Below are 22,270 nucleotides of genomic sequence, written 5' to 3' on the forward strand. Positions count from 1 at the left end.
CCAGCTGGTACACAGCAGAGCTCGAATTCAAACCCAAATCTGTCTTACTCTTGAAATCTGGGCTCTTGAACACAATGCCCTGTTGACCTGACAAGAGGGCCAAAGAAGAATCCAGTTCTTGGGTAAACATCCACCCTCATCCAAGGATAGGGCCCAAGATAAAGCTTTCTTATACCGAATTGCCACTATACATAAATGTAAATAAAACCTAATGTAGCAAATTCAATATATCAAAAATCTAGATTTACAAAACAGATCCTCAGAAGTATATTTATTTGCTTTTAAAAATAAATTTATAAAAGAATCATCAAAATATTCTCTCTCACAATATAAATATATTTACAATTATTTCATTCTATTAATTTTTTTGAGAGTAGACATCCTGCATAGGTCAAGATACGCCTTTCATATTTCAGCAAGGGTCTAAGTATATTTATGAAATTTTTCTAGGAAACTCACTTTCATTCATGAGAAATAAGTCCAAAAATAATCGCTTTGGACCTCAGGCCATGAATTCATATTAATTTTAATGAGTTTTCCTTAAAATGATACACTATCTCTACTTGAGTCTGGTGATATACATACACAGAAACATAGGCCATCACATATACTTGCAAATATTACAGTCTCATACTTTGAATCCCCAATTTAAAATAGTACCACATTCCCTTACAATTAGTCAAACAATTTAAGTGGTATTGATATTTTAAAATTCATTCTAGCATGTTATATGTAAGATCTAGTCAACTGGTAAACCATTTTTCCACAGTGTGCATTATGAAAGAATAAGATTTATTCCCCCAAGTTATGATTTGTAAACCTAAGTTCACTGTAGATGGCTATGTTAGGTAACATGTCAGAAAAATATTTATGAAAGCTTAATATCAGTGAAAAATAAAATTCACATGTAGTTCTAATTTAAAAACATATTTGGCCCTAATTTTCTTGATAACTTGATTAAAAATTTAGTAAAGATTCTGCTCTAACAATTTCTAAAAAATTAAATTCTTAACTGCTATATTGATTAGCAGAAATTTAACAAGGGTGGTTTTCTTGGTCGACATAGAGTTAGTTATAATTTATCTGTAATACTATCTCCCCCAAAGTATGTACCTTGAAACCTTACATTTTACTGTCAAAATAGATTCAGGAAACATTGCAAATTCTATTTCTCTCTTACAGATTGACAATAAACATCAGCACTGTACAAGCACCTGGAAGTTCTTCAGTTAAAAAAAAAATTAGCTTCATTTAATCCATCATTTCTTAAGCTTATCTATCAATATCCTGGTATAATTAGTGTCACAGGAAACAGGATTAGAAAACCTTGCTATAATGATAAGAAGGAGATAATCAGAATCAGTGTATGGTACCCAAATCATCTGTGTTAGATTCTGGAATTTATGTAATTTTACCATATTTTCTTTTTGAATGCTATTTTTTATAAAAAGATAATTGATTGCATACAGGTATAGCAAACAGCTTAAAATAAGAATAGGAGCATGCTGGGTACCAAGAAAAAGACATGGGATACTCAGGGTTTATGTGTCTTATACAAAGTAGGTAAGACACCGGTGTAAAATGAGAACAGTTGGTGCAATTAACCCTTCTCCAGGGTCACCGCTAGGGCACAAAGAAAGACAGTAAGAAAAGAGCAAGTAGTTCATTCACTAAATGGCTGACATGCAGCATACTTACACTGCCCATTCAAGCTTCTCATTCTTGATTGAGTTGTACAGAGCCTGTAAAGAGAGAAAACAAGATGGAATTATTCTTTTCATCCTGTTTCACATTTTGCGTTCAGCAAATGACCAAAGCCAAAAGGCTTGAGTAAGCAAGCAACTCCCAGGGCCCTTGTGGATCATCCTATTGGTACTGCAGAAATGAAGAAAACACAGGTGAGGCTAAGGAGCACAGGGCAGGTAGAGCTCTGTGAAAGAGAGAGACTTTTCATGAAGTAAAAAATGTCATTTGTAAGACACACAACACTGTACTACATTTTACCACAGTAAAATATAGGACATGATTAAAATTAGACCATGTACTCTATTTTTCTTATTCAAAATATGGTCTTATAGTTTCATTGCTTTGGAAATGTCAATATTCATACCTTTTCATTAATGGAATAAATATAACTGTTTTCATAACAACTTAATGAGTAAGATACATGGAAGGGAGAATGAAGCCCAATTATGGGAGACTATCACAGAATAATTTCAGAGTTTCTACGCCAATGACTTAAACAGCTTTTTGTTTTGTTTTTTTATTGGGATAAAGTTGCTTTACAATGGTGTGTTAGTTTCTGCTGTACAGTCAAGTGAATCAGCTATATGTACATGTATATGCCCTCTTTGTTGGATTTCCTTCTCATTTAGATCACCACAGAGCACTGAGTTCCCTGTGCTGTACAGCACATTCTCATTAGTTACCTATTTTGTACACAGTAGTGTATATATGTCAATCCCAATCTCCCAATTCATCCCACCCTCCTTTCCCGCCCTCGGGGTCCATATGTTTGTTTTCTACATCTGTGTCTCTTATTTCTGCTTTGCAAATAGGTTCATCTGTACCACTCTTTTAGATTCCACATATATGCGTTAATATACGATATTTGTTTTTCTCCTTCTGACTTCACTCTGTATGACAGTCTCTAGGTTCATCCACGTCTCTACAAATGACCCAATTTCATTCCTTTTATGGCTGCGTAATATTCCATTGTATCAGAATGGCCATCATCAAAAAATCTACAAACATTAAATGCTGGAGAGGGTGTGGAGAAAAGGGAACCCTCTTGCACTGTTGGTGGGAACGTAAATTGATACAGCCACTATGGGGAACAGTACGGAGGTTCCTTAAAAAACTAAAAATAGAACTACCATACGACCCAGCAATCCCACTACTTGGCATATACCCTGAGAAGACCATAATTCAGAAAGAGTCATTTACCAAAATGTTCACTGCAGCACTATTTACAATAGCCAGAACATGGAAGCAACCTAAATGTCCACCGACAGATGAATGGATAAAGAAGATGTGGCACATATATACAATGGAATATTACTCAGCCATAAAAAGAAATGAAATTGAGTTATTTGTAGTGAGGTGGATGGACCCAGAGTCTGTCATACAGAGTCAAGTAAGTCAGAAAGAGAAAAACAAATACTGTATGCTAACACATATATATGGAATCTAAAGGAAAAAAAAAATGGTTCTGAAGACCCTAGGGGCAGGACAGGAATAAAGATGCAGACGTAGAAAATGGACTTGAGGACATGGGGAGGGGGAAGGGTAAGCTGGGACAAAGTGAGAGAGTGGCATGGACTTATATACACTACCAAATGTAAAACAGATAGCTAGTGGGAAGCAGCTGCATAGCACAGGGAGATCAGCTCGGTGCTCTGTGACCACCTAGAGGGGTGGGATAGGGAGGGTGGGAGGGAGACGCAAGAGGGAGGGGATATGGGGATATATGTATATGTACAGCTGATTCACTGTGTTATACAGCAGAAACTAACACACTATTGTAAAGCAATTATACTCCAATAGAGATGTTAAAAAAAATTAAAAAAAAAAAAAAGCCACATGCACTCCAGTGTTCACTGCAGCACTATTCACAATAGCCACAATAGTCCTGGAAGCAAGCTAGGTGTCCACGGACAGAGGAATGGATTAAGCAGCTGTTATGGGTCCCACCTCCTGACTCTGCTTTACAGTTGGTGAGTGTCGCACTGGCGGGTGCGGTGGTGCAGCAGACAGAAAGCTTCCTTGGAGCCTCCAAGGCTCCGTCCAGGCAGCAGAAGACTGCCCCACCACACCTCCCAGCTCTGGCGTCACGTGTAAGCTCCTTGTAATCACGTTGTTCCACTACAGCTAATCCAAGAAAATGTACCCACACCTCTAGTTTCTTACTTTTGAGTGAGATGTTATAAAGAAAACACAAGTGCATCTCTAAGATATAACAGCAAATTGCGTTGAAGAGAGGACTATGTGTCTAATAACATGATGCAGTTGGAACATTTTTCTTTAAAGAAGGATTTGGACTTATGAGACTCATCTCATTCACTCTGAGATGGGAAAAGGGGGACCAGATGCCATCCAACCCCTCATCTTCCACATGAGGAAATGGTAAGCTCATAACATTTCCCAGGCAGCACAGCAGAGCAGAGGCAGAACTGCCTTGTAGATCTATCTTCTAAGTGTGAGAGGAAGTCTACATGTGTGTGATCAAAAAGACTGCATCCAGCTAGTGAACTCCCTTTCTAGCAAAGCACATCCCAATTCAGGACAAAGATGCTTAGTTACAGATTTTATATTATTTAAGATGCGATACATGTATCCTTAGCCAGTGTCTTGACAGACTCCATGGGAGTTCTTCAGTGTGGCTACAGTAGTCAGTTTACCTACTGTATAATTATGGGAGCTAATAAAATTTAGGACACATTTCATCATTATCAGGGTATGGTAAAACGTGTCCTCAAATACAGGAATGGTAAAACATCAAAAGAAAATAAGGGGTAAATCAAGGCACAAAGACCATGCTATAAATTGGATGTTCTTTTCGAAGAACTCAAATTCACTCAAGAACTAGGACAACCTATTATATAGCTAATGTCTCTTGAGTCTGCATGTACAGAAGTGCAGAGTCAATGTCTAGCTCCAGCCTCAGGAGACTCTTGCTGATAAGCGTCTTTACATTAATTCTATTCCTTGCAGGAGCCGTCCTGAACCCACAAGTAATAGTGAACTTTTCAGAAGAGACAGACCATTAACGGTTTTTTATACACTATCACACTCAATACTAACCAGAGTAATTTAACAATATGGTAAAGATTAAAAAACTACCTGTTCATAAAGGTAGAAAATGATATCTAAGCAACTAGAAATTTTCCAATAAATTCAATTCTGCCCTAGATCAAATTTTTTTTCAAATTTTTTGCCTGTGAGAATATTTTCTTGAAGAAAGAACTGAGTTTCAAATGAGAAGATTCTTGTTTCCCTGTCGGCTGCACATCACACAACAAACTCTATTATAAAGGGTCTTGTAAAATTCAACAAACTTGCTATATTGTAGGTCAAGTCCTCTTTGTGTAAATGATAATGCAACAAATCTAAACATGGGATGTTAGCCTTATCCTTTTCAATGAAAAAATTACAAAGGGATTTTTCTGAATCTTTTTAGTGCTTTATGATAATCCATTATTTCTCTTAAAAAAGGAAAATTTGCTTTGCAAATGCATCCAACACTCATATACCCTGATCACAACTGCCTACCCTTGTATCTACTTCACTTCGTTAGGAACTGAAGTCCCTTGATTCCCCCTCATCTCCAGCCAACAGTCCTCACATCCTTTCCCAGGCAGTCCATCACCTCAACCAGTCTTGATGGTACTTTCCACTTCTTTGTCCCATGGCCTTTCTGTTGTACCTGAAAAGAAACACTGTAACTCTTGATCAATCCTATTCTGACTTCACATTATATTAGTTAAGGTTTCTTTAGTTTCAAATTCAAAAATCTAAACTCTGCCTTAAGGGTAAGGGGGACTTAACGTTTATGTAGCCAAACCATAAAAAAGATCCAGATGGAGCTGGCCACAGGGACACAGGAATTTAAAATTCTACCCCCTTGTCAACCATTTCTCAATAAAATTGGGAAAAAAACATAAACTCTGCCGCCTCTACTTTCAACTCTTCTCTTTCCATCCCAAACATCCCCACTCCCTGTTTCTTTGCTACACAAGAAACAATAAACATGTCCATATCAACGGCACCCATTCACATCTTTGTATCTCTGAATAAGAGAAACGCACAGTTCTTTTCTCCCAGCTCCAGTTTGAAAAGATTCCAACTGGTATGATGTAGGTCACCTGTCCTCCCCACTGATCAATCCATGTGCCTGGGAGATGAGGAGTTATGATTCGGCCCTTCCCTGCAGTCAAGGGGGCTGGGATATCTATTACAGAGGGGTGGCACTGACTGGCTGCAAGTGCAGACCTCCTGAGCTCCTGGTAGGTGACTAATTCAACATTAATAGAGAACATTAACAACAGTACACACTAACATCTCACACTTCCGCAGAGCATTCATTCATGAGTCTCTTTTAACTTTTTTGCCATTTTCCCTAAAATGTACCTGCATTGGCATCTGTTCTTTCCTCCTTTCTGACAGGAAGGGAAGGAGTGGTACATGCCTGCCAGGCTAAGCCTCTAACACAGGTCCTGACCTTCCCTTTCTGGGGTAACAGCTCTTCCTTTACCTGCTCCTCTCTATCAGCTTTCAAACCTGTGCAGGTCTCTCCAAACCCCATCTCTGCAATTTAGTTGCCACGCTTTGCTCCTCAGAACCTCTCCTGAGAGAAGTTTCAGCAATTCTTATCTCCGCTTGATCTATTCTCTTCAATCTAGTTTCCATCCCTGTTCCTCCATTAAAACTTATCACAACAAATTCATCAGCTTTCCTCGTTCAAGGCCACTCTAGTGTTCTGTATCTCTTCACCTTCAGCAGCATTGAATACTCTCAAACATTGAATATATTCTTCCTTATTTTCTGTGACACAATACATAGTTTCCTGAATTTTCTCCTATCTCCTTTGACAATCCTTCTCCTTACTCATATCTTCCTCATCTTATCCCTTAAATGTGGCTGAACCTAAGGGTTTATCTTCGGCCCATGTGAACTCCTGTGAAGTTCAGATTCATGTGTCACAAAGCATCACAAACTCCGTAAAAAGCAACTAACTAGTACATGAAGGCCCAATAGTGAAAGTGTACTCTCAATCGTAGTAAACCCCGTTGATATAAAACATTTAATTACTGGAGTACAGAAACACTACACATAAAGCCCAAGGATGGGTAGTTTATGGTGATATAAAACATGCCCAAGTCAGAATCCTAGGAATGCCAAATTTTTTCTATCAATTGTTCCATTCAAAATACTTTTACATACATTTCTACCACACAATCAAGGAAGCTCCAGGTTAAAATCATCTTTACTACCAATCTTGCACCTGCCTACTAATGGCACAAGAACAAGCCTTTTAGTAATAGTGTTTTTAGGACAAACTGTTAAAACTCAAGAAACAACAAAATGGAATTTCAGAGCTGAAAGGGGCCTTAGAGGTCATGAAATAAATTCTTCCTTTTGTAGATGGGGAAAATGAAGCCCCGTGTTTAAAAAATTCTCTTAAGGTGCTATAGCTAGTTTTCATAAAGTTTGACTCAGAAATTACATTTCTCTCAGAAATCAAGTGACTACATTCAACTAAGTACATTCTATCCTTTCAACTACCTAAATTCTTTCCTATCAGCTAACTACAGCTAACTACATTCTCTCTCCTAAAACCAAACTTGACAGCATCGTAAATGCCTGGCTTAGGTCAAGGCTCACGTGAAAGGGAAGAAGGCTCGTGCCTCTCCTGGAATCGAGTCATGTAATGCTGGTCACTGTGATATTCTCTTCTTAAAGATGAGCTTTAAACGAGAGCCACTGTTGCTGGGACATATGCTTGGGATGCCTTCATCAGTGAGGATGACGGTTTGCTGCACTGATCGTATACCCCCACTCCACTTATGACCAAAGGTATTTGCCATACAAATGGCTGAAATGGAGGTGTATTTGACAACTTAGTAAAATAATTTATCTCTAGCTATGTGAGGGGTTATCTGATCTAGGTCCAAGAAAGCAAGATTTGTGGGTAAACACTGTCACAGAAGGCTTCCATTTCCCTGTGGCCATGAATTGGTAGCTGGAGACAAGTGGGGAAAGGGACCAAATCAATCTCAATGGGCCAGAGCAGCCCATATAAATTATATGCAGTGAGGTGATAGCCAGCTATCTCAGGTTAAATAATGGACCCCCAAAAGACATCCAGGTCCTAAACCCCAGAACCTGCAAATGTTTCTGCATTCCACAAAAAGTTTGCAAACACAATTAAGTTAATGATCTTGAATGGGAGAGAACATCTGGGCTGAGTGGTGTCTCTATAAGAAGGCAGCAGAGGGAGATTTAACAAAGACAGAAGAGAAGGTAACAGGAAGATGGACAGAGAAACTGAAGTGATACAGACACAACCCAAGGAATGCTGGCAACCACAAGAGGTTGGAAGAACCAGGGAAGACATCCTCCCCTAGACCCTCTAGAGGAGCGCAGCACTCTCCACACCTTGATTTCAGACGTCTGGCCCCCAAAGTTGTGAGAGAATAAATTCCTGTTGTTCTAGAACACCAAGTTTGTGGTAATTTGTTGCAGCAGCCCTAGGATATAAACACACGAGGTATAAATGGAAGACAGATATCTGAATAAAGAATTATCATACCCACAGGTTGACTTCCAGAAACTTTTCCAGAGTCAGTCCCCAGGTAAAACACAGTTGTCTACCAGAGTGCTCTCAACTGAAAGTATGAGGGTATGTGCCAGAATGAGCCAATGAACTTTTTAAAATATTGATCACTGAGTCCCATCCCAGATCTACTGAATCAGATTCACAGATTAGGAACCTAAACATGAATATTTCCAAATGATCCACACATAACTCTGATACAAGCCCTTGGTTAAAAATCACTGCTTTGTGAGGTTACCTGTCTTCTTCAAACTGAAATTCCTGCAACTTAACCCAGGAGCTAGACAATAATCAAATACCTCCACTGAGACTAAAGAGGACAGAATGATTCCTCAAAGTTGAAGTTCATCAGTCTTAAGGATGAGAAAGCAAAGTAACTTGCTTAAATTACAGAGAGCAAGGTATCTTGGTCTAAATTTACTTTTAAGTCTTTGTTCTTCAACTTTTAATAGCTTCTCATCGAGATGATAAAATGCAATTTTATTCAAAGCTTAGCACCATCTTTGACAGCCCACACACGGTTCTCTGAAGCTTTCCCTATTACCATGCATCAGGTAACCATGAGTCTCTTTCTCTCCAGAAGCACATTTTGCAATCTATGAAATTCGTGTATTTTTGTTCAATCATCTCTCAACTCCAATGATTTTTCTTTCTCTGTGCTCCTTGAATTACTAGGAAAAGTATAGGGGATAACACAACTTCCAATTTCCCTTCGTGAGACTGACAGTGACCACAGTGAAATTTGTACCCAAGAATTATGACACCATCAACACCATGGCTACCTTGTTCAAGTGCAACGCTGCTTCATGCAGATATTCAGATCAAGCAGACTTCTAAGTATAGAATTAAATATGCAACACTCTGGAAAATGTTATCAGAGAAAGACTGTGTTTGAAAAAGACATTGGTTAAAAATTAATAAATCTAGGGGCTTCCTTGGTGGCGCAGTGGTTAAGAATCCGCCTGGCAGTGCAGGGGACACGAGTTTGAGCCCTGGTCCGGGAAGATCCCCCATGCCACGAAGCAGCTAAGCCCGTGAGCTGCAACTACTGAGCGTGCGCTCTGGAGCCAGCAAGCCACAACTAATGAGCACGTGCGCCTAGAGCCGGTGCTCTGCAACAAGAGAAGCCACCGCAATGAGAAGCCCGTGCACCACAACGAAGAGTAGCCCCCGCTCGCTGCAACTAGAGAGAGGCCACACGCAGGAACGACGACCCAACACAGCCAAAAATAAAAATAAGTTTATTTAAAAAAAATAATAAATCTAGTTACCATATGAATTTCAAATTGGTTAGAAAAACTCAAAATATCTTAAAGCCATGGCCCTCAACTTTTATTTTCTTCCTTATACCTTAAAATAATATTGAGAAACTGCATTACTACCTCATTAAAGAGAGCTTCCCTAAAACCAATATTTAGAATTGACTCTTTGCTTGCCCTTCTACCCGTGGAAGTTGCTACACCCGTGCAACATACCAAATCAAGTTATGGGTGAGAACTTCTTTTTTTCTTTTTCTTAAGTGGCAGAAGGCAATTGTCAACCAGAAGTAAAAAAGGATAAACAGCCTGAAACTGTGACCACAAGAGTATTCATAGGTAGATCCATTTTAGGGAGAAAAACATATAAAAGATGAGTTTCTGGAAACCGATTCCTGTATCCAGTGGAAAGTTTTCATGTACCCAAGTTTAAAGAACACGACATTAAAGAACACATATTAACAAGCAACCTTGCAGGCATTCCTCTCTTTAGCTCTCATTCAGGGTGACAAAAGCATGCTCAATATAAATAACTTATTCTGAGTTTGGCTTTTTCCCATATCTATAGTCAGATCTATTTTTTGGATCCAGTCACCATGTAAACAGGGTCAAAATTTATGTCCTGGAGTGTTAACTTACCACAGGTTGTGGCGCACTTACAAACCCAGCCAGCAATGGCAGAAACATCTAACCATTAAGTGTCTGACTCTACTGCGGAGATGAGCCAACGCCAAACCATAACAGGTACCACGACAGTAACATAAAAGCACTCGCCTTACTGAAAGGGAATCTGAAGTACAATTAATATGCATGATTCATCACATAACAAACACTTGTGAGTACATCTATAGGCCATAGTGGCATTATGCTAGGTGTAGAAGAATCCACTCTGCCTTCTGGGGCCTCTTATGTAAGTATAACAAAACGTACTGCTAATCCTGACTGAACTTGACCTAATGGAGAATTAGCTAGCAGAATCAACTTTTTATTTTCTGCCATCAATGTGCAAGACACTTTCACACATAGTATCTAATATGTGACATCATATTACAAGTAATTTTTAGAGAAATATTTAATAGAAGAGAGAACAGATCCAGTCTCAGGATCTAAGAATTTGAGGGGAGGAGGGGGTTCGACAATCATGAACTTGCCCTTTCAAGACAAATAATTTCATTTACCTGGCCTTCATTTTCTAAATATGTGCTATGAGAGGGTTGCATAAGGTTACCTTTTTTGACCCCCTTCCAGACCTACCATTCTATGATTCCACTTCAAAAGGATCTTAGAAATCACCTGGTCAAACTCTCAAACTACTTCTTTCCCTAGTCCCTACTCCCTTTTCCTGTGTCCCTCACTTATTTTTCCCCATGGTTATTGATTAGCAGCATCACTATTTGCTCCCAAATCCCAGGTATGACTCTATAAATTAGGAAATAAAAGTAATTTTTAAATTGCACATATAAAAATGAAAAAGGGGGCTTCCCTGGTGGCGCAGTGGTTGAGAGTCCACCTGCTGATGCAGGGGACACGGGCTCGTGCCCAGGTCCGGGAGGATCCCACATGCCACGGAGCGGCTAGGCCTGTGAGCCATGGCCGCTGAGCATGCACGTCCGGAGCCTGTGCTCCGTGACAGGTGAGGCCACAGGAGTGAGAGGCCCGCGTACTGCAAAAAAAAAAAAAAAAAAAAAAAAAAGAAAAAAGGAAAGAGGGAGGAAGACTGATTATTCCCTAAGGGGGAGGAACAGCAAGTGGGGCTCACCTGATTGCCTACTGTCAAATGTATCTTTGTGAGCTAAAATAGGAACCACCCTTCCTTATCACCAAAGGGGGGAAGATGCAGCCAAAGATAATACTAAATATGCACACCTACCAAAAGATTCGGTGAGCAGTTCTGGAGGTGCACTCAACCAAACCTGAAAGGGAACAAAAATGTTCCCTTTATTACCATTTGTGCTGACACAGTACTCCAAACTATTACGTATATATATATATATATATATATATATATATATATATATATATATATATATATATATATACACACACACATATTGTTTCATTTCATTCATTCTGAGGGTAGAATTGGTCAATAAGGTGTCATGAGTATTTCTACAGAGCATATTCCTCCTAAAGTGCCTTTTCTACACCTTATGATTACCTTCCATTTGACTGGCTGCTGTGTCTTAAGGAAACTTTCCTAATGATGCTATTTCAAATAACATTATTCAAAATGTAAATGTATTTAAATACAAAATAGCCACTAAGTTCCTTTTTCTAAATTGAGGCATGACTGACATATAACATTATATTAGGTTCAGGTGCACAACATAATGATTTGATATTTGTACTAAGCTCCTTTTTGAGCAAAACTTAAGTAGAATTTTTTTCTCCTTGTTAATACTGTAAACATATCCCTCAACACAATAAAAGCCATATATGAGAAGCCCACAGCTAACACCCAAAGTGCCTGCATCAATTTACATTAAAAAACTGAAAGCTTCTGCTCTAATGTCAGGAGCAAGACAAGGATGCCCATTCTCACTGCTTTTATTCAACATAGTATTGGAAATCCTGGCCAGAGCGATTAGGCAAGAGAGGGAAATAAAAGGCATTCAAATTGGAAAAGAAGAAGTAAAATTGTCACTATTTGGAGATGACATGATATTATGTATAGAAAAACTTAGACTCCACAAAAAAAACTTCTGAAACTAACTTAAAAATTCAATTAAGTTGCAGGATATGAAATCAATATACAGAAATCTGTTGATTTCTATACACTAATAATGAACTATCAGAAAGAGAAATGAAGAAAACAATCCCATTTATAATTTCATCAACAAGAATAAAATATGTAGGAATAAATTTAATAAAGGAAGTGAAAAACCTATGCACTGAAAATTATAAGACACTGATGAAAAACATTGAAGATGACCAAATAAATGGAAAGATATTCTGTGTTCCTGAATTGGAAGAATTAATATCATTAAAATGTCCTATATTACCCAAAGCAATCTACAGATTCAATGCACTCCCTATCAAAATTCCAGTGGCATTTTTTTCACAGAAATAGAAGAAAACAATCCTAAAATTTGTGTGGAGGCACAAAAGACCCTGGATAGCAAAAGCAATTTTGAGAAAGGACAAAAAAAGCTAGAGGTATTACACTCCCTGATTTCAAAATATATTACAAAACTATAGTAATCAAAACAGTATGATAGTGACATAAAAACAGACATGCAGATCAATGGAACAGAAGAGAGAGCCAGAAATAAGTCCACACATATATGGTCAATTGATTTATGACAAAGGAGCCCTGACTATACAACGGGGAAAGGAAAGTCTCTTTAATAAATGGTGTTAGGAAAACTGAACAGCCACATGCAAAAGAATGGAACTGGACCACTATCTTACACCATATACAAAATTTAACTCAAAATGGATTAAAGAATTGAATGTAAGACCTGAAACCATAAAACTCCTAGAAGAAAACATAGGCAGTAAACTCCCTGACATTGGTCTTGGTGATGAGTTTTTGGATTTGACACAAAAAGCAAAGGCAACAAAAGCAAAAATAAATGAGACTGCTCAAACTAAAAGGCTTCTGCACAGCAAAGGAAATCATCAACAGAATGAAAAAGCAGTGAACTGAATGAGAAAAAGTATTTGCAAACAATATGTCTGATAAGGGGTTAATATCCAAAATATACAAAGAACTCACAACTTGATCACAAAAAACAAACAAGCAAACTCAATTAAAATATGGGCAAGGGATCTGAAGAGACATTTTTTCAAAGAAGACATACAGATGGCCAATAGGCAAATGAAAATATACTCAACATCACTAATCATCAAGGAAATGCAAATCAAAACCAAATGAGACACCACCTCACACCTGTCAGAATGGCTGTTATCAAAAAGACAAGAAATACCAAGTGTTGGCCAGGATGCGGAGAAAAGGGACCCCCTATGCACTGTTGGTGGGAATGTAAATTGGTGCAGCCACTATGGAGAACAGTATGGAGTTTCTCACAGAAATTAAAACTAGAACTGCCATATGATCCCACTTCTGGGTATTTACTGAAGGAAACAAAAACGCTAATTTTAACATATACTGAAAAGACATATGGACTCCTACATGCACTGCAGCATTATTTTATTTGTAATATCCAAGATATGGAAACAATGTACATGTCCATGAATGGATAAACTGCTTCCTCTCTCTCTCTCTTTCTCTCTCTCCACACCCATACACACACACACACACACACATACACACATGCACACATATACACAAATACACACACACACACACACACACGCAAAGGAAAATTATTCACCCATAAAAAATGAAATCTCGCCATTTGCAATAAGATGGATGAAGCTTCTGAGTATTATGCGAAGTGAAATAGGTCAGAAGGAAAAGATAAATACCATGTGATCTCATATACGTGGAATCTAAAACAAGACACACACAAAAACCCCAAGCTCATATAGAGAAAAGATTGGTGGGGTTGCCAGAGGGGTGGGGTAGGGATGGGGGAGTGGGAGAAATGAGCAAAGGGGGTTAAAAGGTACAACATTCCAATCACAAGATAAATAAGTCATGGGGATGTAATGTGCAGCATGGTGACTATAGTTAACAGTACTGTGCTGCATATTTGAAAGCTGTTAACAGAGATCTTAAAAGTCCTCATCACAAGAAAAAAATTTTTTGTAACTATGTAAGGTGATGGGTGTTAACTAGACTTATGGGGTGATCATTTCACAATGTATACAAAGATCAAATCATTATGTTGTATGCTGAAACTAACATAATGTTATATGCCAATTATACCTCAATTTAAAAAAACCTGTAAACATATCCTAATGAGTTGATTTGAATATCAAGTCTAAATGCTGGTCCAATATCAAAAAACTGACTAAGACTCATCAGCAGGCAGGTAACATAGCTGAGTACAGTAGCCAGGGAGATACTCTTGGGAATTAGAGAAAGCCTGATCTAGAGGGGCGGGTGACACTCAGCTGTAGCCTGATTTCAATCAGGTGGGAGTGTGGATTCACTATGCCTAGCTCTTATTATTTTTCAGAAGTACAAATTACTCAAGGTTCACAAATTTTCAAGTGTGGCAACAAAAAGAGCAACAAAAACAAACAAACAAAAAACCCACTGTGGGCCAAACTAAACACATCTGTTATCCAACAGGACATCAGGGTTGAAATTCTGATTAGAATGAAGTTATCAGAAAACTGTTGGGAAAGAACAATGAGAATCCCAAATAGAGAATAGATACAGCAAAACTTCCTGGTTTATGATTTAGAGACTTAACACTTCTGGATATTGGATGTTTCACTTGATGAGATTTCTCTAACTCTGTGATGATGCTCTAGCCATTTCTCAATGGCTGATATTCCACTGATGATAGATAATAATATAGTCATCTATGAGGCCACACTATGTGAGGCATCGTGCTAAGAGAGTTATTTCTATTTAATCTCACTGAGTCCTCACAGCAACTGTATGAATGAGGTATTATTATCCCTGCTTTAGAAATGACATACCTAATGCTCATAAAGGTTAAGTAATCTGCCAAAGGTCATAGAACAGAGCTGGGGATCTGAAGACAGGTCTGTCTGAAGCCAAAGGCTGTGCTTGTAAAGTCTGCCTTAACGCTGATGCAATACTGATATATATAACATACTATAACATAGTATATACACAGTATATATAAAATGTTTTAAGTTAACATAGATTGAGCAATAGATTTTACAACTTCAATAAATGCTTTGTTGTTAAAAACTTACTAGACGCTAGTTTACAAATTTAAAAACAAACAACGCTATTCAGATTCTTCCATTTCTTTGCCTTTTACTTTCTGTTATATCAGCTCAGGACTTGTTATTTAGTTTATTTAAAAGTAATGTTTTCACAAGGAAAGATATCCACAATCCTGAGTTCTTACCTGAGAAAACAGTGTACCTGCGCTGACGGTTATTCATTCCATTCTCGTTTAACCTGTCATGCATCTCTGTCACCTGTGTGCTCCAACTGCCTATGTGGCATGCCTGCTTGACTCACTGTATTGCTCTAGCATACAGTAACCACAACAAATATTTTATCCTAACATAGGCTGATAGGTCAGGGGAAAGTATTTTTTATAACTGATAAACAATATGATAAGATTGCATTTCTTTCTATAATAGTATTGTATACAGTATAAGTACTTATACAGAATAGTATTTTTTTATAACTATTAGAAGACTAGTTCATGTTTGGGACATGAACAGTATAGTATAACATAACAGTTGTAACAACTGTAACGATATTGTATAAATAAATCTCTTAAAACTATTCACTCATTCATTCATACACTCAGTCAACTGAGTCTCTACTACTTGTCAGGTGGGCAGGTTGTCAGGTACTCATACAGGCATTGAAAGCCCAGTGGTGAACAACACAGGCATAGAACTTAGATTTAGTGGGGGTAGAAACAGACAGTAAAAGAATAAGAAAACAAATAAAGATTATTCATTTTCTGGGAGGCTGCCAAATAATTATTATAAGGTAACTAAAATAAGGTAACAATAACTCAAAAAGTAGCTTTAGACTGGATGGTTGAAAAAGCCTCTCTGCAAGGAAATTTAGGGTGTAAGCGACAGCCATAGGAAGATAAAGGGAAAGAGCTCCTGGCATAACTGAGCCTGGTGGGTCTGAGAAACAAACAAGGCCACCATGGCTAGAGCATGGTGGCTTGAGACGTGGGTCCTGACAAGGACAAAGAGGTAACCACGTTACACAGGGTTTTTGACCGGAAAACAAGGGTTAATTCCACGTGTGTTGGGTAACCACTGGAGGATTTTAGCAGTAGAGTGACCTGCTCTAATTCATGTACTTGAAGGTCGCCCTGGCCACCAAGTGGAGAAAGGATTGGAAGAGAGCAAGGGAAGCTGCATCGAGACTGGCGGTGTCTGGTGAGGGGTGGTGTGACCGGGCTTGGGGGGGCAGCAGTGCAAACTGGGGATGTATCAGACCATTTTCCTAAATTGTGGGAGAAGGATGGCCCATTTTCCCACACCTCAAGCACAAATAAAAAATTGGGTAAGACAGTTTCAACAGTGGCACCAGAGACAGATTGCTCTCCATTAGTATTTAAAGTCATTTAAGCTAAAACTGGGGTAGCTATATTAGAATATGCGATTAAAGGGGAAAAGTAAGGTGCAAAACAGTCTGTTTAGTATGTTCCTACCTTGTGGAAAAAATGTATCTACGTTTGCTCTCACTACATCTCTGAAAGGATACAGAAGAAACCACTGGTGAGATTTCCTTTGTAGAAGGCAACTGGGGGAATGGAGTGGTAGAGAGAATTTTCTATGGATAACCTTCTGTACCATTTGAATGTTTACCACACCACAAATGCTTTACTTCTTCAACTAAAAATCTAGATACTATGTTTTAAACTCCTCACACATGTGATCAAGACTCTGCCTCTCCTTAGTCCCCACGATACCTCATAAATTGTCTTGACCACGGCATGTTTTAAAGAAACAGGTGTTGAGAAGACAAAGACCTCGGTGATGATGACCCTGACACCATGACTCCCATCAGGGAGGCCACAGCACAGAACAAAGAACGGTGGACTAGAAATCAGTTCACTTGTATCGAACCTGCCCCTTCCATCAGCCATGTGACTTTAGGCCACTAACACTAGCCTTTGGTTGCTTCATCAGTAAAGATAAGATAACAACAATCTACCTCATAGAATCGTGAGGATGAAATCAAATTGTCAATGTGAAAACATCTGTACTTTGTAAAGCAACACATGAATGAAAGGTACTATTGTTACATACAGCCCATGCTTGTCCTACTCAAGACTTTACAGGACACTTGAAGTAAACATCCAGAATCCATCCATTCCATTCCCCATGCCAAGCATGCTGGGCCTGGGGAGAATCACTTATTTTGAATCAAATTGGCAGCTTGGCATTATAGACAAACATGTCAACAACTAACATTTACTGAGTAGTTAACAAGTGCCGGGACCTGTACATGTATGACATTGTTCCCTCTTCACCACCACCCATGGGTATTATTCCCATTTTACAGATGAGGAAAATGGGGGTGAGAGAGGGTAAAGAGAGTGTTATTAGGTGGGAGATCTCAAAAAGGAATCATAGGCAGTTTGATACCAAAGCCTTTCACATTTTTTCCTTGACTTTTTTTCCCTTGAAAAATCTAGGCTTTCACTTCCTGTCTTCACTTCGGGGCAGAGGAGCTTGAATCTGTTATATAATTTTCCCTCTAAAACCTACAACAATAAGAGTACACGCCTCTGACCACTCAGACTAGTATACTATTCTCCCAAGAGAACTCCAACCTGGATGGCTAAAACTGTTTGCAGCTACAGTCGCGCTTTAGGACATGCCAGGCTGGGTGTCTGACAACTGAGAAGATATGATCCCTACAGGTAACATTTATTGAGCTGCTACATGCTGAGCACTTATATGTACTATTTCATTTAACTCTCTACAACCTATGAAATAAGTATGACTTATTCCATCTCACTGATCTCAAAGCTATAGAGTAGGCAGATTGTTACTTGCTGCAGGTTGTAGGGTACCAGATCAAATGTAGGAGGCCAGTTAAATGTGAACTTCAGATAAACAATGACTAACTTTTTTCAAGCATAGGTATTACCAGCCCCCAACTTTGCATGAGGCATACTTATACTAAACATTATTTATTACTTACCTGAAATTCAAGCTTAACTGGGTGTTTTGTATTTTTATTTGCTAAATCTGGCAACTCTCCCCAGTGACAGAGTTCCAGTGGCAAAACTGGAACTCACACATAGGACCATCTGCCTCCAGAGCTCAGGTTTTTATTCACTGCTTTACACCTCTTGTCCTTCCCAAGATGGACTTGCTGCGACTACGTCAAAACCCTCCTGGGAAGAGGATATGTATCTCAGGTAGAAGAGGAATTCACTGAAGTACCAATGGAAAGATTACAACATATATTCTGAAAAGATCTTCATCTTCAAACAAATGTGGGCATTAAAAACTAATGACCAAAAACATTATGTAGATGTGATTTAATGTAGCAATCGTCAGAGCCTGATAGCTTGGAAAAAGTTAATGTAATGATAGTCTTAGTAAATCACCACCGTCCTCCATAAGAGTTAAGGTTAACTTCCAAACTATTCTGCAGCATATGTAACTATTCTCTGACCTGTATAAGCATCGTGATTTTCAAATTCATTGCCTTCATAGCCATCTCCTGATTTTGCTTTTAATTCTTATACGCGAATCCTCTGATTTATCTATCAAAAACTTGTCTGGATTTGGATAGCTGGGCCATACTTTTGAAAAATATAACAATAACCAATATTTTCAAAGAAGATTCTGGATTGTACCTGCCATATCTGTTATTAGACCCTCTTGTTGTAAGCCTTACTTGTTGGGAAGTGGCAGGCACATACCATAATAAAGGAAGCTTCATAATTTTAGTACATAAAGAAAACATAAATTCCAAATGACCTCGTAAACTACATGCAGTAAGTTTTTAAACACCTGAGAAAATGATCAATTATATTTAATGATTATGGACATGATGATAAAGTTAATGTACACAGTTAAAAAACTGCTTGCTGAGTAACATGCAGAGTTCTTTTTATAAATGGCTTATAAAAATGATTCCTGGGGGACTCTGACATTTAGAGAGAACATCAGGCATGGCATTTGTTCTCTGTCATTTCCATGCATTAGACAAAGTAATGAAGACAAACCAAATGGAAACAGATTTCATCCAAAACAATCAATACAGCTAAATTAAATAATCTAATCCAGTGGCTGCCAGGCTTTGGGATTTCATGAATAGGAAAATTTTGAAAAGAGGTTTGGGAACCCACCTAGAACTGCCAGATTTTCATTTTGTCACGTGAGGAAATAAAACAAAACACTATCTTCTACTGCCATCATTCTATCAAAATAATTAACAAGGACAACCTCAAGACAAAGCACTGTTTCCCAAGAAAGGACCATACCTTCACTAACATTTTCACTGTAGACTGAAAACTTTGACAGCAACCAGCAGCAGAACACTGTCTAGTCCTATAGCTGCTAGAATACAGTGTCTGGGAAAAGATGAAATTTTTAAAAAAGAAGTCCCTATTATTTGGTATTTGCTAAACACAAAGTTAAGATACACAAACCATTCTAGTCAATGGAAATTATTCCAGTCTCATGTGTACTTGTATATGTTGTCCATGTTCCTTGTTGTTCATTTTTAAACTTTTATCAAAGGAATATGTTTATCATTTTCATAATCAAAATTACTAAAAGGCATGTAATGAATAACAATCCTTTGATTTATTTACTTCAGAGTTTTGTTATCCAGAGCTAATCTCTTTCAAATCCTTTTTATTTTTCTATTTTCAGTATGAACTACTGACTTTCAACTGTGGAGCTCTGGAAAAGAGCATTTATCTCTCTCTCTCTCTCTCTCTCTCTCTCCCTCTCTCCATCTCTCCCTCTCCCCACCTCCATCTCTCCCTCTCCCTCTCCATCTCTCTCCCTCTCTCTCTCTCTCCCCCCCCTCTCTCCCCCCTCTCTCTCCATCTCTCTCCCTCTCCCCCTCTCTCTCCATCTCTCTCCCCCTCTCTCTCCATCTCTCCCTCTCCCCCCTCCATCTCTCCCTCTCTCTCTCCATCTCTCCCTCTCCCCCCCTCCATCTCTCCCTCTCTCTCTCCATCTCTCCCTCTCCCCTGCTCCATCTCTCCATCTCTCCCTCTCCCCACCTCCATCTCTCCCTCTCCCTCTCCATCTCTCTCCCCATCTCTCTCCATCTCTCTTCCCCTCTCTCTCTCCATCTCTCCCTCTCCCTCTCTATCTCTCTCCCCCTCTCTCTCCATCTCTCTCCTCCTCTCTCTCCATCTCTCCCTCTGCCCCCCTCCATCTCTCCCTCTCTCCCCCTCCATCTCTCCATCTCTCCCTCTCCCCCCCTCCATCTCTCTCTCTCTCACACACACACAGTATGCTCTTACTCCCCCCTCCACTCCCGATCCTCCCACTAGAATTATATCACAATCACAATTTAGAGGTACATCAATTTTCAGTGCCTACCTTGTTATGACTAGGCAGATGTAATTCACTGCTGAGCTATGTGTGCAGTAGGCCACAGGTGCTTTGTGAACTTTTTGTTTTTCCCAATGTTAACCATGACCTCATTTTGTTGTTGCTGACTTCATTTTCTAAGAGCCTATCTCTAATTCATCACCACATGGGGAATCTCCTCTCCATATGGTCCAACACTTCACGTATTCTCTCAGTGACACTGCTGGAAGCATCCTTGGAGTCCTCTACTCTCCCACTCCAATCTGAACTGGTCAGTTTATCCTGCACACCACAACTACTGAGCCTGTGCGCTCTGGAGCCTGCACGCTGCAACTAGAGAAGCCTGCGCGCTGCCAACGAAGAGCCCGCATGCCGCAACTAAGACCCAAAACAACCAAAATAATAAACAAACAAACTGGTCGGTTTCTATCTCCTGCAGAGCTGCTGTTCTGGGGCTTCCCCTTTACTATCATCCTGGGGTTCCCCTCTGACTCTCTGCTATTAGATTTCTGTGTACTGGACACCATGCCTTCTCTTCTTCCAGTAACTTCAAGTAAGATGGGTGAGGAGAGAAGGAAGAGACTGCCCATTGTGAAATGTGTGTACTTTTCACTTAACCCGCCTATTTTCAATGTGGGAATCCCACTGCTGGTCTCAACTGAGCCTGATTTCCTAAGTCCAAAGTCTCTGAGAGGAGCTGCAGAAGATGGGGGATATGGTCACTAGGCTCTGCAAAGCAGGGGAAGGCGTCTAGAGGGTCCAGTAACCAATTTTAAAGGACTTAAGGGATTGTTCTGTTTTGACCCACTGCCCTCAGAGGTAGCCAGTGACTGATTCCTACGCCTTTCCTGTGTTCTATGGGCTTCCAGGTCTGCAGGCACCTGAGTTTCAGCTCTCTCTGCGGTTAGCAAGTCTTTCCATCTTTTGAATTTTGTTGACATCTTCAGGGAATCTATCTCATTCTCTGTGTCCTTGAAGATCTATGAGTTCTACTGTCATTTTAGTGGGGTTATGTAGGCATAGGGATAAAAGCACATTTGTTATCTTAAATTTTAATTTTAAGAGTTATGCTTTTGCAGCATATAAATACCATTTAATCATGATCTCAGAGATCACAGCAGGGGGTTGATGAGGCATACAAAAACCCCCTCAAAACACTGCCCAATCATAATAAAAGCATTCTGGAGAGCTTTCTATTTTAACTGCTTTTCAAAAAGTGTTCTGAGGAAGAAAACTGTCATAAATCAGAACAAAGCTGGTACTTTATCAGTGCCTCTAAGTGACAGGAAAGACCTTCTTCGCTCAAAGCGCTTTCCTTTTCTGTCTATTAGGTCTAGCTAGTTAACTAGACCTCAAACCTTCTGGTTTACTTATGCTGTGAAGTCTCAGGAGACAGCTCTAATAAAAAGCTCAGTAGGAAGTGACGCCCTTGTCATGGCTACTGCGGGTGCAGGGTCTGGAGGGGCTCCCCTGCCCGCTGTCAGCCCCTCCAGACCCCCGTCAGCTTCTCAGCTGTGGACCTGAGGCTGACACCACTAAACCGCACCTGGGTGCAAGGAGGAGACCAGCA

General features: G+C 39.3%; 1 protein-coding gene across 3 annotated transcripts in view; it reads right to left on the reverse strand.

Annotated features, from left to right (window-relative positions):
- The window catches only part of PSD3 (pleckstrin and Sec7 domain containing 3), a 566,767-nt gene that overhangs the window by 156,223 nt on the left and 388,274 nt on the right, over positions 1 to 22,270 (reverse strand). For all 3 annotated transcript variants that reach the window (XM_065900035.1, XM_065900036.1, XM_065900037.1), the window contains one exon: positions 1,699 to 1,742. In XM_065900035.1, the coding sequence (XP_065756107.1) occupies positions 1,699 to 1,742 (44 nt within the window). The remainder of the gene's footprint in view (positions 1 to 1,698; positions 1,743 to 22,270) is intronic.

Source organism: Phocoena phocoena, chromosome 21, assembly GCF_963924675.1.
Source record: "Phocoena phocoena chromosome 21, mPhoPho1.1, whole genome shotgun sequence".
NCBI lineage: Eukaryota > Metazoa > Chordata > Mammalia > Artiodactyla > Phocoenidae > Phocoena > Phocoena phocoena.